This window comes from Phocoena phocoena, chromosome 11 (genome assembly GCF_963924675.1).
Source record: "Phocoena phocoena chromosome 11, mPhoPho1.1, whole genome shotgun sequence".
Taxonomy (NCBI): Eukaryota; Metazoa; Chordata; class Mammalia; order Artiodactyla; family Phocoenidae; genus Phocoena; species Phocoena phocoena.
In genome coordinates this window covers 18248522-18263378 of record NC_089229.1, presented here as the reverse complement: position 1 = coordinate 18263378, position 14857 = coordinate 18248522, and the positions used below count along the sequence as shown (strand labels likewise).

Genomic DNA, 14857 nt, shown 5'->3' with positions numbered 1-14857 from the left:
TCACGGGCCCAGCCGCTCCGCGGCATGTGGGATCTTCCCGGACCGGGGCACAAACCCGCGTCCCCTGCACCGGCAGGCGGACTCTCAACCACTGCGCCACCAGGGAAGCTCCCCTATCAGATATAGTTAAGCCATAGGCCAGTGGGTTGCTCTAAACATCCAGTGACACTATGTGGATATGTCCCCGGGGCCACAGAGGACAGAACCCACAGCTAAGGATGGGTTAGCAGCATGTTCACAAAGACGCTGAGCTGCTCTGGGTCTGGGGAGCCTGTTGAGTCACTGCTGTTTCATCTCTTCCAGCCTGCCCTGGAGGACCAGATACCCCATGTAACAACCGGGGTGTCTGCCTCGATCAGTACTCACCCGCGGGACAGTGTAAATGCAACACTGGCTTCAACGGGACAGCGTGTGAGCTGTGCTGGCCAGGGAGATTCGGGCCTGACTGTCAGCGTATGTGGCACCCACTCCCCTGAGCTTCTGCCTGTCGTCCGGCTGTATGCTCCCTGCCCCGATGCACACCATCCACCTGAGCTGGAAGCATCCTTCTTCCTCTCTTTCCCGGCCACCCACCTCCCATCCGCCTGCCCTCACATGCTTTTTTCCTCCTTGGATATATTCCCAGTTTCCATCCACTGAAAGAGCCTCCCCTCTAGAAGTGAAACTCACATCCCCTGCAGCCACCAGGGCAAGCTGTGGCCGACCAGCACTCATTCAGTCATTCAGCTATCACATATATGCTGAGTCCTTACTAATGTTGACAGCTAATGTGTGTGGAGTGCCTACTATGTGCCAGGCAGGTATGTTGTACCATCTAATCCTCACAACAAGCCTTTGAGGTGGGTACTCTTTATTATCCCCACTTAACCAGATGAAGAAGCTGAGGCACAAAGAGGCTTAGTGACTTGATCAAAAGCCAGGAATGGTTCTAAGTTACAGAGCTTAGCTTTCAAAATCCCAGCTTTCAAGGAGTGTACATTCAAAGGGAGGAAACAAAGATGACAGAAACAAAAATAGATATAAAGGCATAAAGAAGATGAAGCAGATGAAGGGAATCGAGATAGAAAGGAGGCAGTGGTCCAGAAGACATCTCATGAAATATTTGAGTAGAGACCTAACAGAGGTGAGGGGCCGGGAGTGGGACTGTCAATAGCAGCTCTGTCCGGTCAAATTTCAGTGATGATGGAAATGCTCTGTAACTCCGCCACGAGGAATGGTAGCCGCTAGCCACAAGTGGATGTTGAGTACTCAAAACCTGTGACTAAGGAACTGAGTTTTGGTTTTTTTAATTAGTTTACATTTAGATAGCCACGTGTGATGAGCGGCTGCTCTGATGGACAGTGCAGGCTAGAGGAATGGCTTTCCTGGAAGAGAGACAAGCAAGTGCAAAGTCCCTGAGGCAGGCGTGGGCTTGGCATGCAAGGAACAGCAGAGCGGCCAAGGTGGCTGAGCAGTGTGGGCAAAGAAGAGGGAGAAAGGGAGAAGAAGGAATCTGAAGGTCGCCAGGGGCCAGATAACATAGGAGCTTCTTGCCCAGAGACAGGTCTTCAGCGTCTAATCTAAGTGTGATGGCGGCCAGTAAAGGATCGTGAATGGGGGGCGAGGGGGGGTTGTCCTGAGCAGATTGGAAAGGACCACCCCAGCTGCCCCGTGGAGAGTGCACCATGGGAGCACACGAGCAGAAGCAGGGCCAGCTTTGGGGAGGCTAATGCCACGTTCTGGGTGAGAGCCGGCGGTGCCGTGGGCTAGCGTGGTGCTGCTGGAGGTGGTAAGCAGAAGGACTGGTATATTTCTTGAAGTCTTGACCATTCAGTCCATTTCTCTGTTAGGAGGCCCAGATGATGTTCCCTCCACCTACTGTTCAGTTACATACCCCATGATACCCTCTACTTCTGTGTTTACAGCAATCCCTGTATTTATTATTACGTGTTCGATAACCAGGTACTGCTAGACTGTAAGCTCCCTGAGGACAGGGACCTTATGTCTTGGGTTTTCTGCTGTAACCTCATCGCCTGGTAGTGTCTGCCTCATGATAGCCACTGGATTGGTTATTTTTTGAAAGTCTGAATGAATGATATAAATGAATGAGTGAATGAATGTGGATAAACACGGTGCCTTCCAAACCAACAGCACAGCCAGCATGTGGTCAGTGGGCTTGGTTGATTGGATTTCAATCCCTGATCTCTGCCAACTGATCACACCCCAACTTGCTCTACAGCCTGTGGCTGCTCGGACCATGGACAGTGCAACGACGGGATCACGGGCTCTGGGCAGTGCGTCTGTGAAACGGGGTGGACGGGCCGCTTCTGTGACACTCAGACAGGTCTGTCCTGGGGGCGGCCACCTGCCGGCGGCCCTGTGCTGCAGCGGACCCCGCCGAGAGCGGCCGACTGAGGGTGGGGGTCTTAGCGACATCGGAAAATAACAACAAGGCAGGGGTTCCCTTTTCCACGAGGAATAGATGACTTGGTTGTGTGGCCCCAGGGTCCGGAGATCTGGTGACTTGAAGGAAACTAGATGACAGGATTTAACTCAAACCCATGAAACCAGCATGCAGTCCTGTCAATCATGGAAGGACCCACCTCAAGCAAAGTATACAGGATTGGGCAGGAAGGGTCCCTCGGGATCGTGGTCCAGGCCCAGATGTGTGCAGACACAGAGGTGAAGGGTTTCACAGAAAACGTGCTGTTCCCTGGAGTCCAGGATATGACCCCTGATTCAGCTGCTTATTAGACAGACGGCCTCAGCTAAGCCACCCTCCCCGAGGCTTGATGCGCTCGTCCGAAAAAAGAGAGCCTGTTGCACGGTTTTCAGGGGAGGATTGTTGTAAGGGTCGGGGTCATGGTTTCGGGGTGTCTGGTGCATGTGGGGCACTCAGAAACAGTAGCTGCCATTATCACCATCTGTCACTGTCATCCTTGTCATGACCTTGATCCTTACTGAGCTGTCAGTTTTCTGAGGCCTCCCTTGAAGCCCAAGCCTCATGTTCCGGTCCCATGTAAAGCACTGTCACTTCATCCTCCCTGGGGGCAGAAGGGCAAGCCCAAGCTCTTCGTGTGGGCGTCAGCAACCTGAAGCTCCAGCAGCCCAGCAGTCCCCTTAACTTCAGTTCTTCCCCCTCTTCTCTCCCCCGTCCTCCTCCCGTGGCTTCATGCTGCCTCCTGATACTGCAGCCCCTTCCAGCCACCAAAGCCCCAGACTTCTCCCAGGCTCTGCAGTGCCCACAGAAGGCCTTGGAATTTCTCCTCCAATTTAACCATCTCCTCTGGAACCCCATGCCCTTAGGGCCAAAGAGCTAATCTGCTAACTTCACCCTTGCTAGCGGACTCTGAGGTACAAAGTGTTCATTGGTTGCCCCTAACGGTAACATATTTGCGTTTTAATCTGGATAACATTTCAGAAGTAATGTCTTAATAATACAAAGGAGTCGGGCTTCCCTGGTGGTGCAGTGGTTGAGAGTCCGCCTGCCGATGCAGGGGACACGGGTTCGTGCCCCGGTCCGGGAAGATCCCACATGCCACGGAGCGGCTGGGCCCATGAGCCATGGCCGCTGAGCCTGCGCGTCCGGAGCCTGTGCTCCGCAACGGGAGAGGCCACAACAGTGAGAGGCCCGCGTACCGCAAAAAAAAAAAATAATAAAATAAATAATGATACAAAGGAGTGATTCCGGAATCTCAGAATCTCCAGGCTGGGAGGGACCTTAGCAAATCACCCCGTCCGCCCGCCATAAGGGGCCACTTTTGAAACACAGTGGCAGGCCAGATCTCAGGGGTCTCAGGAAGATGCCTTAGGTGGGTCCCAACCCTTCACATCACGGTGTGGGATGAATGGTGACCTCTTTCTTTGCAGTTGTGCCCCTCGTGTGCGTGCCTCCTTGTTCCGCTCATGCCACCTGTAAGGAGAACAACACGTGTGAGTGTAACCTGAGTTATGAAGGGGACGGAATAACGTGTACAGGTAGGTCCCATCCGGGCATGGGTAGAATAGCAGCGAGGTGCTAGGAGCAGAGCAGCTCTTGGTCAGGGTGCCTGGGCTCCATCCCGGCCCTTCTGCTTCCTGCTCGGACTGCTTCGGCAATACCCACCCTCTCTGCGACTCAGTTTTCCTCGATGGGTTTGTTCATGCCTGACCTGCCCACTTCCCAGGTCATGACTTTGAAACTGCTTTGCCAACTGTGATGCACTTTGTTTTATGGTATTTTTGTGACTTTACAGATAATCCAGTCTTACTTCAAAAAATTCAGAAACTATACTACAGTATTTAAAAGACAACAGTGAAACCTACACATGCTCTCACCACTCGGTGAGAACCACTTTGAACACTGAACTGTCTCTGTCTCTAGTAGTTGCAATATAGGTTCAGCCACACAGAGACCCAAATGAACAGTGGCACAAACAAGGCAGATGTTTAAATGTTTATTTTTATCTCTTACAGCAGTTTGCATGGAGGCATCCAGGGCTAACATAGGGTTTCACTCTGACAGGTCATCTGGGGTCCCAGACTCCTTCTATCTTGTTGCTCTGCCATCATTCACTTGCCTGGCCCGAGATGGTCACTACCAAAGCACATCTCAGGCAGCAGGATAGAGAGGGAGAGAGAGGAGGCAAACCTCCTCCCTTTAAGGACACACCTAGAAGAGGCTAAAATCCTGTCTGCTTCCACCCCATTGGCTGGAACCTCATCATCTGTCACACCTAGGACAGGGGAGCCTGGGAAATGTAGTCTTCAGTTGGACAACCATGAAGCCCAGCTGAAAATCTACTACTATAGAATAAGAAGACAATAGGTACTGGGGGAAAGCTACTAGTCCTGGGCACGCATACTTTCAAACTGTTCTCATGAGTAGATATTCATATAGAGATATATACTTTCTTTACAGAACTGAGATCTTGCTATACCTGTCGTTCTGTGATCTGCTACGAGGCAGTCTAGAAGTAGCTCAGCAACAGCAGTGGCAGCAAAGACCCAGGTTCTGTCTTTCTGCTCTGCCAGCCTTAGGCTGAGGCCTTTTGTCACGTTCATGCTCTCAGGGTCTCAAGTGGCTGCCACCACTCTAGCCAAAAAGTCAGACGAGAGAAATCAGAGCGCTTTCCAGCTACTCCTGAGGCTGGAGCTAATCTACTATTAGGTTGAAATTTGGGGGATCAAGAAAACAAAGGTTAAGGGGCACACAAAACAGTGGGGAAAGTGCGGGCTTTGGAGTCCAACCAACCTGGCTTTAAATCCCAGCCCCTCCACGTTGTAGCTAGTTTGCCTTGGTCAGGTCAGTTAAGCTCTGAGTTTCCATTTGTTAATCTACAGAATGGGGGTAACGATGTCTGTGTCACAGGGTGCTCAGTAGTGCACCAACCCTACACGCACACGCGTGCGCACGACTACGTCCTAACGCTAAAACCCAAACTCATTAGAAAACTACTACCAAAGTAAAGTGTGTGATTAAAAAAAAGAGCAGAGGTAGACAGATGGCACCAGGCCTGGTCTATGAGGGTGTTCGCCACGGGACACTAGTGTTGGCAAATGCAGCACAGAGGCCACCAGGCACAGGGAGAGAAGGCACTGAAATGTTGGGGCCCGCTGTCTCGCCCAGCGCCACTGGTCCTGGGGTGACCCACACCTCGATCTGAAGCCCGTGTTACACAGAGCGTGGTTCATTGAGCCCTTGTCCTCTGCTCTTGCAGTTGTGGATTTCTGCAAACAGAACAACGGGGGGTGTGCAAAGGTCGCCAAGTGCTCCCAGAAGGGCACAAAGGTCTCCTGCAGCTGTCAGAAGGGCTACCAGGGGGATGGCCACAGCTGCACGGAGATAGACCCCTGTGCGGACGGCCTCAATGGCGGGTGTCATGAGCATGCCACGTGCCAGATGACCGGCCCGGTGAGTCTCATCTCCCCGGGGAAATTGGGGGTGGGGAGCCCTTGTGCCTCGCTCAGCCTTGCTTCTCCACTCGGGTTACCATTGGCCTCTTCCTAAGCCTTCTTCCCACGTGAGTCTATTTCTTGTTAAGTCAGCGGGCTAAATACGAAGTGGTACCCTATGCAGAAAAAGGACCTTACTGGAAAAGCTGGTGAAGTCCACATAAAGTCTGTTGTTTAGTTAATCATAATACACCAACACTAAGTTTTTAGTGTTGACAATGAACTATGGTTTTGGAAGATGTTAACGTTAGGAGAAACTGAGTGGAGAATATAAGGAGACTCTCTCTCTGCAACTTTCCTCTAAATCTAAAATTATTCCAAATAAAAATTAATTCAAACCAAAAAAGTTGGTAAGAGGTGGCAGGAAAAGTGCAGTTTGGGCACTCACTCAGGTCTTTCTAGAATGGAATCAGTGCCCTGTTGCCCCATTTCTCTGGTGGGAAGGAAAGATGGTGGGAGATGATGTCGATTATATTATAGTTATAAACATGAACTCAGAGTCAGGCAGCCTTTGAGTCTTTGTTCCTGGCCTGACACGCTGTGTGGTCTGGGGCTGGCTGCTTAACCTCTCTGAGCCTCAGTTTCCTCACTTCACAAAGTGGGCCTCATAATACTGCGAACCTCACAGGATCGTTGTGGACATTAAATGGGATCATTCATTGACTCAATAAATGGTCATCAAGCACCTACTTTGTGCTGTTGTAGCTGCCAAGGATGTAGCGATCAAAAGCTTACACACGAGTAGGGGGAGGGGGCATCTTCAGTACAGAAATGAGTGTACAAGATACCTTCAGAGAGGGCCAAGAGTCAGGAGGAACAAAAATCAGGCCAGTGTGATAAAAAGGGACCGGGAGTCAGGGAAGCGACATCTGAGCTGAGATGTAAAGGAGGACATTCCATCCTGAGCCTGTGCAAAAGCAAGACGGAGCAATCAGTCCCCACCGGACAGGACAGGCATGTTTCTTACCCTTCTGAGCATCTCCTGTGTTGGATGGTGGCCCGCGGAGCACATGGGGCTCTGGGGGCCCAGAGAAGGGCCTTTTTCATCTTTCCCACTCTCCCTCCCAGGGCAAGCACAAGTGTGAATGTAAACGTCATTACGTGGGAGACGGGCTGGACTGTGAACTGGAGCAGCTGCCCATTGACCGCTGCCTGCAGGACAATGGGCAGTGCCATGCCGACGCCGACTGTGCTGACCTCCATTTCCAAGGTCAGTGTGGCCCAAAGCACCTGGTCTTCAGGCATGGGGAAGGGACCTCTGCAAGAGCAAAAGGAAAGAGTATTGAAAACTGGGGTCAGGGACTTCCCTAGTGGTCCAGTGGTTGGGACTTTGCCTTCCAGCGCAGGGGGGCAGGTTCGATCCCTGGTAGGGGAGCTAGGATCCCACATGCCTCAAGGCCAAAAAACCAAAACGTAAAGCAGAAGAAATATTGTAACAAATCCAATAAAGACTTCAAAAGTGGTCCACATCAGGAAAAAAAAAAAAACTGGGACCAAACAGCCCATGCATTGCCCAGGACCCAGTGGAGGCTGACATCAAGCACATGGAGGGTTTGGATTTCAACGTACAAATTTGTGGGGGACACAGACATTCAGTCCCTATCACGCATCAAGTCCTAAGGCACCTCAAGTCCATTTTGGGGATGAAATGGAGGAAATATAAGCAGGAGAAATACACAGGAGATACGACAAATATATGACACTGTCTCTTCTTGTAAGGAGATTCCCAGTGGAGTTGAGGACATTTTTTAATCGATAAGACCGGGGGAAGAAAGGTAATAAGACAGAAGATAGCAATTTATCTCAGGCTGATGGTGCAACTGAAGGGAGAGAGCAAGCTGCTTAGAGAAAAATTGGAAGCAGGGACTCAAGCAGGTATTTGTACACCCACATTCACAGCAGCATTATTCACAACAGCCAAAAGGCAGAAACAACTGAAATGTTCAACATATGGACGGATAGATAAAATGCAGTATACCGTGGGAAATTACCCTATAAAAGGAATGAAATTCTGTACATGTTACAGCGTGAATGAACCTTGAAAACATGCTCCATGAAATAAGCCAGACACAAAAGGACAAACACTGTACTCTTCCACAGATAGAAGGTACCTATAACGGGCAAATTCAGAGAGACAGAAGAAAGGATAGAGGTTACTGAAGGGTGGGGAGAGGGGGTCATTCTTTAATGGGGACAAAGTTTCTGTTTGGGATGATGGAAACATTCTAGAAATGGATAGTGGTGATGGTTGCACATGTAAATGTACTTAATGCCACGGAATTGTACACTTAAAGTGGTCAAAAGGGCGAATTTTATGTTATGTGTATTTTACCGCAATAAAATTTTTAAAAAAAAGAATAGAGAAGGGAAGGATCTCTGGGTGGGATGAGAGAGGGAATCCCAGGGAGCTGAATAGAGGCCTGGGGCTACAGTAGACCCTTGAAAGATGCTGGAGTTGAGCTATGCACAGAAGAGCTGGCAAGACATTTCTGCTGGGAGGACTCACGGACAGCAGTTATCAGGGGTCAGCTGGGAAGGACGAGGCAATGGTGGGAGGGACAGCATAATATCAAGGCTATGACCCCAAGGTAACAGGGTCTCTGCTGGGAAGAGGAGTGAGATGAGGGAGAAAAGGGCACACCGTGGACATGGAGAGTGAAGAAAAGGAAAGGGTCGACCATAATGTAAGGTTTCCATCTCAAGAGACCAACCCAGTGGTGGTGTTAAAGCAGTCTGGGAGTAGGGGGCCCAAGAATTTTGAAAGCTTTGCTGGGGACAGTCTATGTTCAAGGTGATGATGAATCTTCCAAGTTCTATTTCAAGGTGATGGCGGGACTTCAAAGCAGGGAGATTCTGTAGGCGGTTGTTATTTAGGATGGGGTCAAGAATGAGCAGTTGGGACCAGGGGTGTTGATTCATGAGTCATTTGCCAGGAGGAGTGTGGAGTCAAGAGGTGCCTGGCTTTTTCTTTAGGGCACGATTCATTCAGCCAGTCCTGCCTGTTCCCACAACTCACTGAATCTGTTCAGTTCGTGGAACATCGCCCATCTTCTCCAGGGGGTTTTTCTCTTCTACATTTTTATGAATACTGAGACAGTGATGGTAGTGATATTAAGTGACTGAGCGTCACATTGGACCCACCCTCTGTTGTAGCTGAGTGGTTACCCTTAAGAAGACGAGATGGCATTGGGATAATGCCTCAGCTGTCCCGGTGGGCAGGCTACGGAGGCATCCCACACTCAGGAGGAAGTGCCTACTCTCACACAGTTCCGAGGAGGGCAAACTCACACAGCCTCTGTGGCAACCAATTTGGCAATGTGTGCAGAGAGCCTCATGACATTCAAGGGACACATCCTATTGAAATAATCTAAGAATTGAATAACGGGAAACATACCATCCCAGCATTACCTAACATCACAAAAAATTAGAAATAACAAATATCTAACAGTAAAGGATGATCAAATATACTGTTGTATCCACTCAAGGGCACTATTAAGAATTGTGGGGACTTCCCTGGTAGCACAGTGGTTAGGAATCTGCCTGCCAATGCAGGGGACATGGCTTCGAGCCCTGGTCCAGGAAGATCCCACATGCCACGGAGCAACTAAGCCCATGTGCCCCAACTACTGAGCCTGTGCTCTAGAGCCCGCAAGCCACAACTACTGAGCCCGCGCACCACAACTACTGAAGCCCACGTACCCTAGAGCCCACACGCTGCAACTACTGAGCCCATGTGTCAAAACGACTGAAGCCCATGCACCCTAGAGCCCGTGTGCTGCAACTACTGAGCCCACGTGCTGCAACTACTGAAGCCCACATGCCTAGAGCCCGTGTTCCGCAACAAGGGAAGCCTGTGCACTGCAGCGAAGAGCAGCCCCCACTCGCTGCAACTAAAGAAAGCCTGTGCACAGCAACAAAGACCCAGCGCAGCTAAAAAATAATTAATTAATTAATTTTTAAAAAAGAATCATGTTGACTTGGGAAGGAGACAAGGCTAAACACCTTTCCGTCCTTCCCCAAGCTGTTATATTGGTAAGTGTTTATATTTCAGGTGTGGCTGACAAGATTATATGGCCTGTGGATGAATATACTATTGTTTGCGGTCAAAGAAGAAAATCTTGAGAATTCCCTGGTGGTCCAGTGGTTAGGACCCCACACTGCCACTGCAGGGGGCACAGGTTCGATCCCTGGTCAGGGAACTAAGATCCCACAAGCCGGGCAGCCAAAAAAAAAAAAAAAAAGAAAGAAAGAAAAAAATCTTAAACTTCGCTCTTTTGGGGGTAGAAAGTACCCTTTTAGTGGCATTTGATAAAGAACTTGACAATATAAAAATTTGACTTGTTTCTTGAAGTCACATGCATTGGTCTCTGCATTAACTGGTTAAAAAGAAGATACCAACTATATAAAAAGGATTAAAATCTTCTAGTATCGTAGGGGGAAAATGGCTAGAAAGCTTTTGTAAAGGCATAGTGGCAATCAGAAAACACATAGGGTTCTTGGCAGAAACTCATTTTAATGTATTTTTTTTTCATGGCTGTGAAGTTCACAAAAAGTGTTCAACTGAAAATGTCGAGGGGAAATTATGTTGCCAGAGAAAATTTATAATATTGGGAAATAATCGTGATTTTGCGTTATAAGAAAGATTTCTAAAAACTAAATATGCAGCATACTGCCACACTTGTGGTATATATGACATGTAAACGAACAGGGGAAAAGACTGGAAGGGTGAAATTACATCAAAATTAAAAGTTACAAAAATAAAAATTCTGTACGGAAGTACATCAGAATGTTAGCCATGGAGTAATGAGTATTTCCAGAGAGCGGGACTATAGGTGATTTTTGTTCATCTCTTTTGTTTTCCGTATGGCCCAGATTTCACCAGACACGTGCCACTTTCATAGTTAGAAAAGAAATAAGTATTTTAAATGACATCTCAAAGGGGAGTGGCATCCCAAGAAACCCTGGGATACGGTCAGCCTTCCACTTTGAAAATCTCTGATGAAAGCATGCCAGCCAGGGGGCCTGGCCTGGATGATTCCTCTCCTCCCCCTTCTAGATACCACCGCTGGAGTGTTCCATCTACGCTCCCCACTGGGCCAGTACAAGCTGACCTTTGACAAAGCCAGAGAGGCCTGTACCAAGGAAGCTGCAACCATGGCAACCTACAACCAGCTCTCCTACGCCCAGAAGGTGGGGCCCAGTTGGCGGGCACTGTGCAGGCAGGGTCTTCAGGGGAGGAGATGCAGCTTCCTCTTGACACAGGGGAGACTCACTCAGGCTGTTGCCTTCCTGGAGCGGGGAGTTCAGGGAGCTCCTGGAGCAATAACGATTCGTCATGTCCACTGGGAGTCTGCCGCGTGTCAGGCACAGTGTGGGGTGCTTCCCTGACATGACTGTCCATTCTTACAACATCCCTGGAGGTAGGTATTCCTATCTTTTTACAGATAGGGCAACTGAGGCTCTGAAAGGTAATGTGCCCAGTGTCACCCAGCCAAGAAGTGGCAGATCCAGCATTCCATGTACCTCTGACTCCAAAAGTCTGCTCTCGATCATGACATTCAACCACCAAGGCAGAGGCACAGACTGTGAGTTTGTACTTCATAGATGGAAACAAGAGAGATCAGTTAACCACAAGCCTAGGATCTCCCTGAACCCACAAAGCAGCTGAGTTTTCTGGAATAGCCGGGGCTCTATGTGTCTGGAGGGGCTGCGAAGGGAGTACATGGGAAGTGCCTCAGCTCTCAGCCACAGCCAGGGAGGAAATGGAGCTCTGGTCAGGGCTACTCTCTCAGCCTCTAAAGCCAGAAGCCAATTAGGAAAGGTCAGCGACTTTGAGTGACCTGCTAGTGACTGCTCACTGGGAGTAGAGGAGACCACTGTCCATCAGGATGATGTTACTGCCCTCCAACCTCCATCACTACCAAATCCTCAGACCTGACGTTTCTTTACCAAGGAGCAAAGCCTTTGATGCCAGGACCCAGCATCTTGGAGGGTCAGAATTTCTTGTTTCTCCTGCTTGCTGGTTGTATGGCCTTGATCAAGTCATTGAAACCTCTGTCCCACCGGGCATGTTTGTATAAGGACTAAAGGTAATATGGCACAGTGACTGGCACACAGTAGGAACTCAGTTTTTAAGATTAAGAGCTCTGGAGTAGACTGCATGGGTGTGAATCTCAACTCCGCTACTCGCTGGCTGTATGACTTTGAGCAAGTTACTTAACCCTTTTTGCCTCTATTTTCTCAATGATATGATAGGGGTTTTTTTTAAGTTTCTGTCTCAAAGGGTTGATATAAGTGTTAAAGGTGCTGACACATGAAAAGCCCTTGCAACAGAACCTGGCCCAGAATAAGCTCTCAATAAGTGTTACAGTGAATGGTGATGGTGATGGTGAGGATGATGACTGATGATCGGTTACAGTTCTATCAACCCATAAGCAGAAGAATTTGCACCCAGGGGAAAAATAGCTGATTGCAAATCCTTTCTCCAGAGCAGAGGGAAGAAAAATGAGTGTGAAGGACCCGGGCACCTACAGGAAAAAGGAGGCACCACTTTCATCCATCCAATGGCTCAATCAACAAAAATTTAATGAACACCTACTATGTTCCGGGCACGGGGTACAATAGGCAAAATGAGCCATAATTCCAAACTCCATGGAGTTTTCAGTCTGATGGGGGAGTCAGACATTACCCAGAGAACTCCACAACAGATATGAAATCACAGCTGACCCATGGCCACATCTGTGTCCCTACAGGCCAAGTACCACCTCTGCTCAGCAGGCTGGCTGGACAGTGGGCGAGTAGCCTACCCCACATCCTACTCCTCCCAGAACTGTGGCTCTGGTATCATTGGGATAGTGGACTACGGAACAAGAAACAACAAGAGTGAAACGTGGGATGTCTTCTGCTACCGGATGAAAGGTGACGGCCCACACGCCACTTTAGATTCCAGGCCATGCAGCTGCTGAGCCATCCTCAGCCTGGCCAGCCGACCTCCCAGGGTGAGATGGGGCGGCCGAGGCCCCTGCCTCACTGGGGCGGGCCCCCGTGTGCTCCTGCCTTCCAGATGTGGACTGCACCTGCAAGGCAGGCTACGTGGGAGATGGCTTCTCGTGCAGAGGAAATCTGTTGCAGGTCCTGATGTCCTTCCCCTCGCTCACAAACTTCCTGACGGTATGTATGTACCATGTCTGTTTGCTTTCGCCTCGGGGTGGAGGGCTTGCCTCAAAGCAGGTATTAGAGAGGTGAGTCCTTCAAAGAAGACAGAGGTTCACAGTCATAGTTAAGAGCGTGGACACTGACAAAAAAAAAAAAAAGGGACTTCCTGGCGGTCCAGTAGTTAAGACCTCACGCTTGCAATGCAGGGGCCGCGGGTTCAATCCCTAGTCAGGGAACTAAGATCCCACATGCCGTGTGGCACAGCCAAAAAAAAAAAAAAGCCTTGAAAGGGCATGGGTACTGAGCCTCACTGCCTGAGTTTGAAGCTTAGGTTTGCCACTTACCTGGTGCGTCACCTTGAATGAGTTCCTTTCCCTTCTGAGCCTCAGTTTGCTCGTTTGTAAAATGGAGCTGATGATAGCACCGACCTCATAGGGGCACTGTGATAAACAGATGACCTAATACTTAAAAAGTGCTTAGCCCTGTGGCCAGCAGATGCAAAATGCTATACTGGTATTCGCTGGTATTCTTATCTGTTTGCAACTACAGCAGCTTCAGAGTCGGCCCTGGAGGAGTAAGATGCTCTTTTATCTTTGTGGACAGGGTAGGGCACAGTTAGCTAAGTCTGCCTGGCGGTCACCCAGTGAGCCAAATTCTCGACACGGGGTCAACTTGCATCTTGCACTACACTTTTTTTTTCTTCTTTTCGGCTGCACCATGCGGCTTGCGGGATCTTACTTCCCCAACCAGGGATCGAACCCACACCCTCGGCAGTGAAAGCGCAGAGTCCTAACCACTGGACCACCAGGGAATTCCTGCACTGCACTTAAAGTCACTTTAATATGCTACAAGTCACGTCCAATGAAGAGAAAGCCCCTGTTAGAGAAGGAATTGGTGTTGACTGATGAAAGAACTGAGCTAATAATTTTAATAACAATAGCTAAAATTTCTTACGCACTTCCTTCGCACGGGGCATTGTACTGAGCCCTTTCAGGGCCCTTTTCACTTGGTTCATAGAACATAAGCTCCATAAGGGAAAGGATTTTCTCTGCCTTGTGGCTGGCATATAGTAGGTGCTCAATAAATACTTGCTAGAAGGAATAAATCCTTATGCAACCTTATGAAGTCACTTCTGCTGTTATTCCCATTTTGCAGATAAAGAAACTAAGGCTTAGCAAGGTCAAGGACATAGCCAAGGAGAGGGGACTGAGCATAAGTATAGGGCTTGTAGGAGCAGGGCAGAAGCTAAACCAAGGACCCCACAATGGCGAGCCTTTTTCCACAGACCAAACGTATCCACCTAACTCGTCTAAAAATTCAGCGTTACTGTAAATACTCTAAAGGTAAACACCCAAACCAGTATTTGTGCTGCATGGGAGCTTGGCTTGTGACAGCATCTCAGAGAAAAGACAGTGTAGAACAAAACTCACTGGCTATGTGCCCTTCAGCAAATTATCTTCTCTGGGTGTCAGTGGTGCTCTCTGCACAATGACAAAGCTGAACTGGGTAGTGTGACTTTTTAAAATTTGTTCAGTGAGTATTTATTGAGTACTTACAAACTGCTTCAGATATATCAGTGAACAAAATAGACAAACAATAAACAGAATAAGTAAGTAAATAGTATTGAAAGCTAGAAGATGATCTAGGCTATGGGGGGTGGGGTGGGGAGGGTAAGGGGAACCAGAGGGTTCTCATTTTGCATAGAGTGATGAGGAAAGGCCTTAGTGAGAAGGTGACACGTGAGTAAAGTGTGAACAGAAGAGAGGAAGTTAACCATGCAGATTTGGAG

At 49.1% G+C, this 14857-nt stretch overlaps 1 protein-coding gene across 1 annotated transcript in view; it reads left to right on the top strand.

The window, feature by feature from the left end:
• The window catches only part of STAB2 (stabilin 2), a 156562-nt gene that overhangs the window by 130971 nt on the left and 10734 nt on the right, over positions 1-14857 (top strand). The window contains exons 56-63 of the mRNA XM_065888385.1: positions 304-453; positions 2219-2323; positions 3850-3957; positions 5679-5872; positions 6982-7123; positions 10970-11103; positions 12666-12831; positions 12977-13083. Of these exons, the coding sequence (XP_065744457.1) occupies positions 304-453; positions 2219-2323; positions 3850-3957; positions 5679-5872; positions 6982-7123; positions 10970-11103; positions 12666-12831; positions 12977-13083 (1106 nt within the window). The remainder of the gene's footprint in view (positions 1-303; positions 454-2218; positions 2324-3849; positions 3958-5678; positions 5873-6981; positions 7124-10969; positions 11104-12665; positions 12832-12976; positions 13084-14857) is intronic.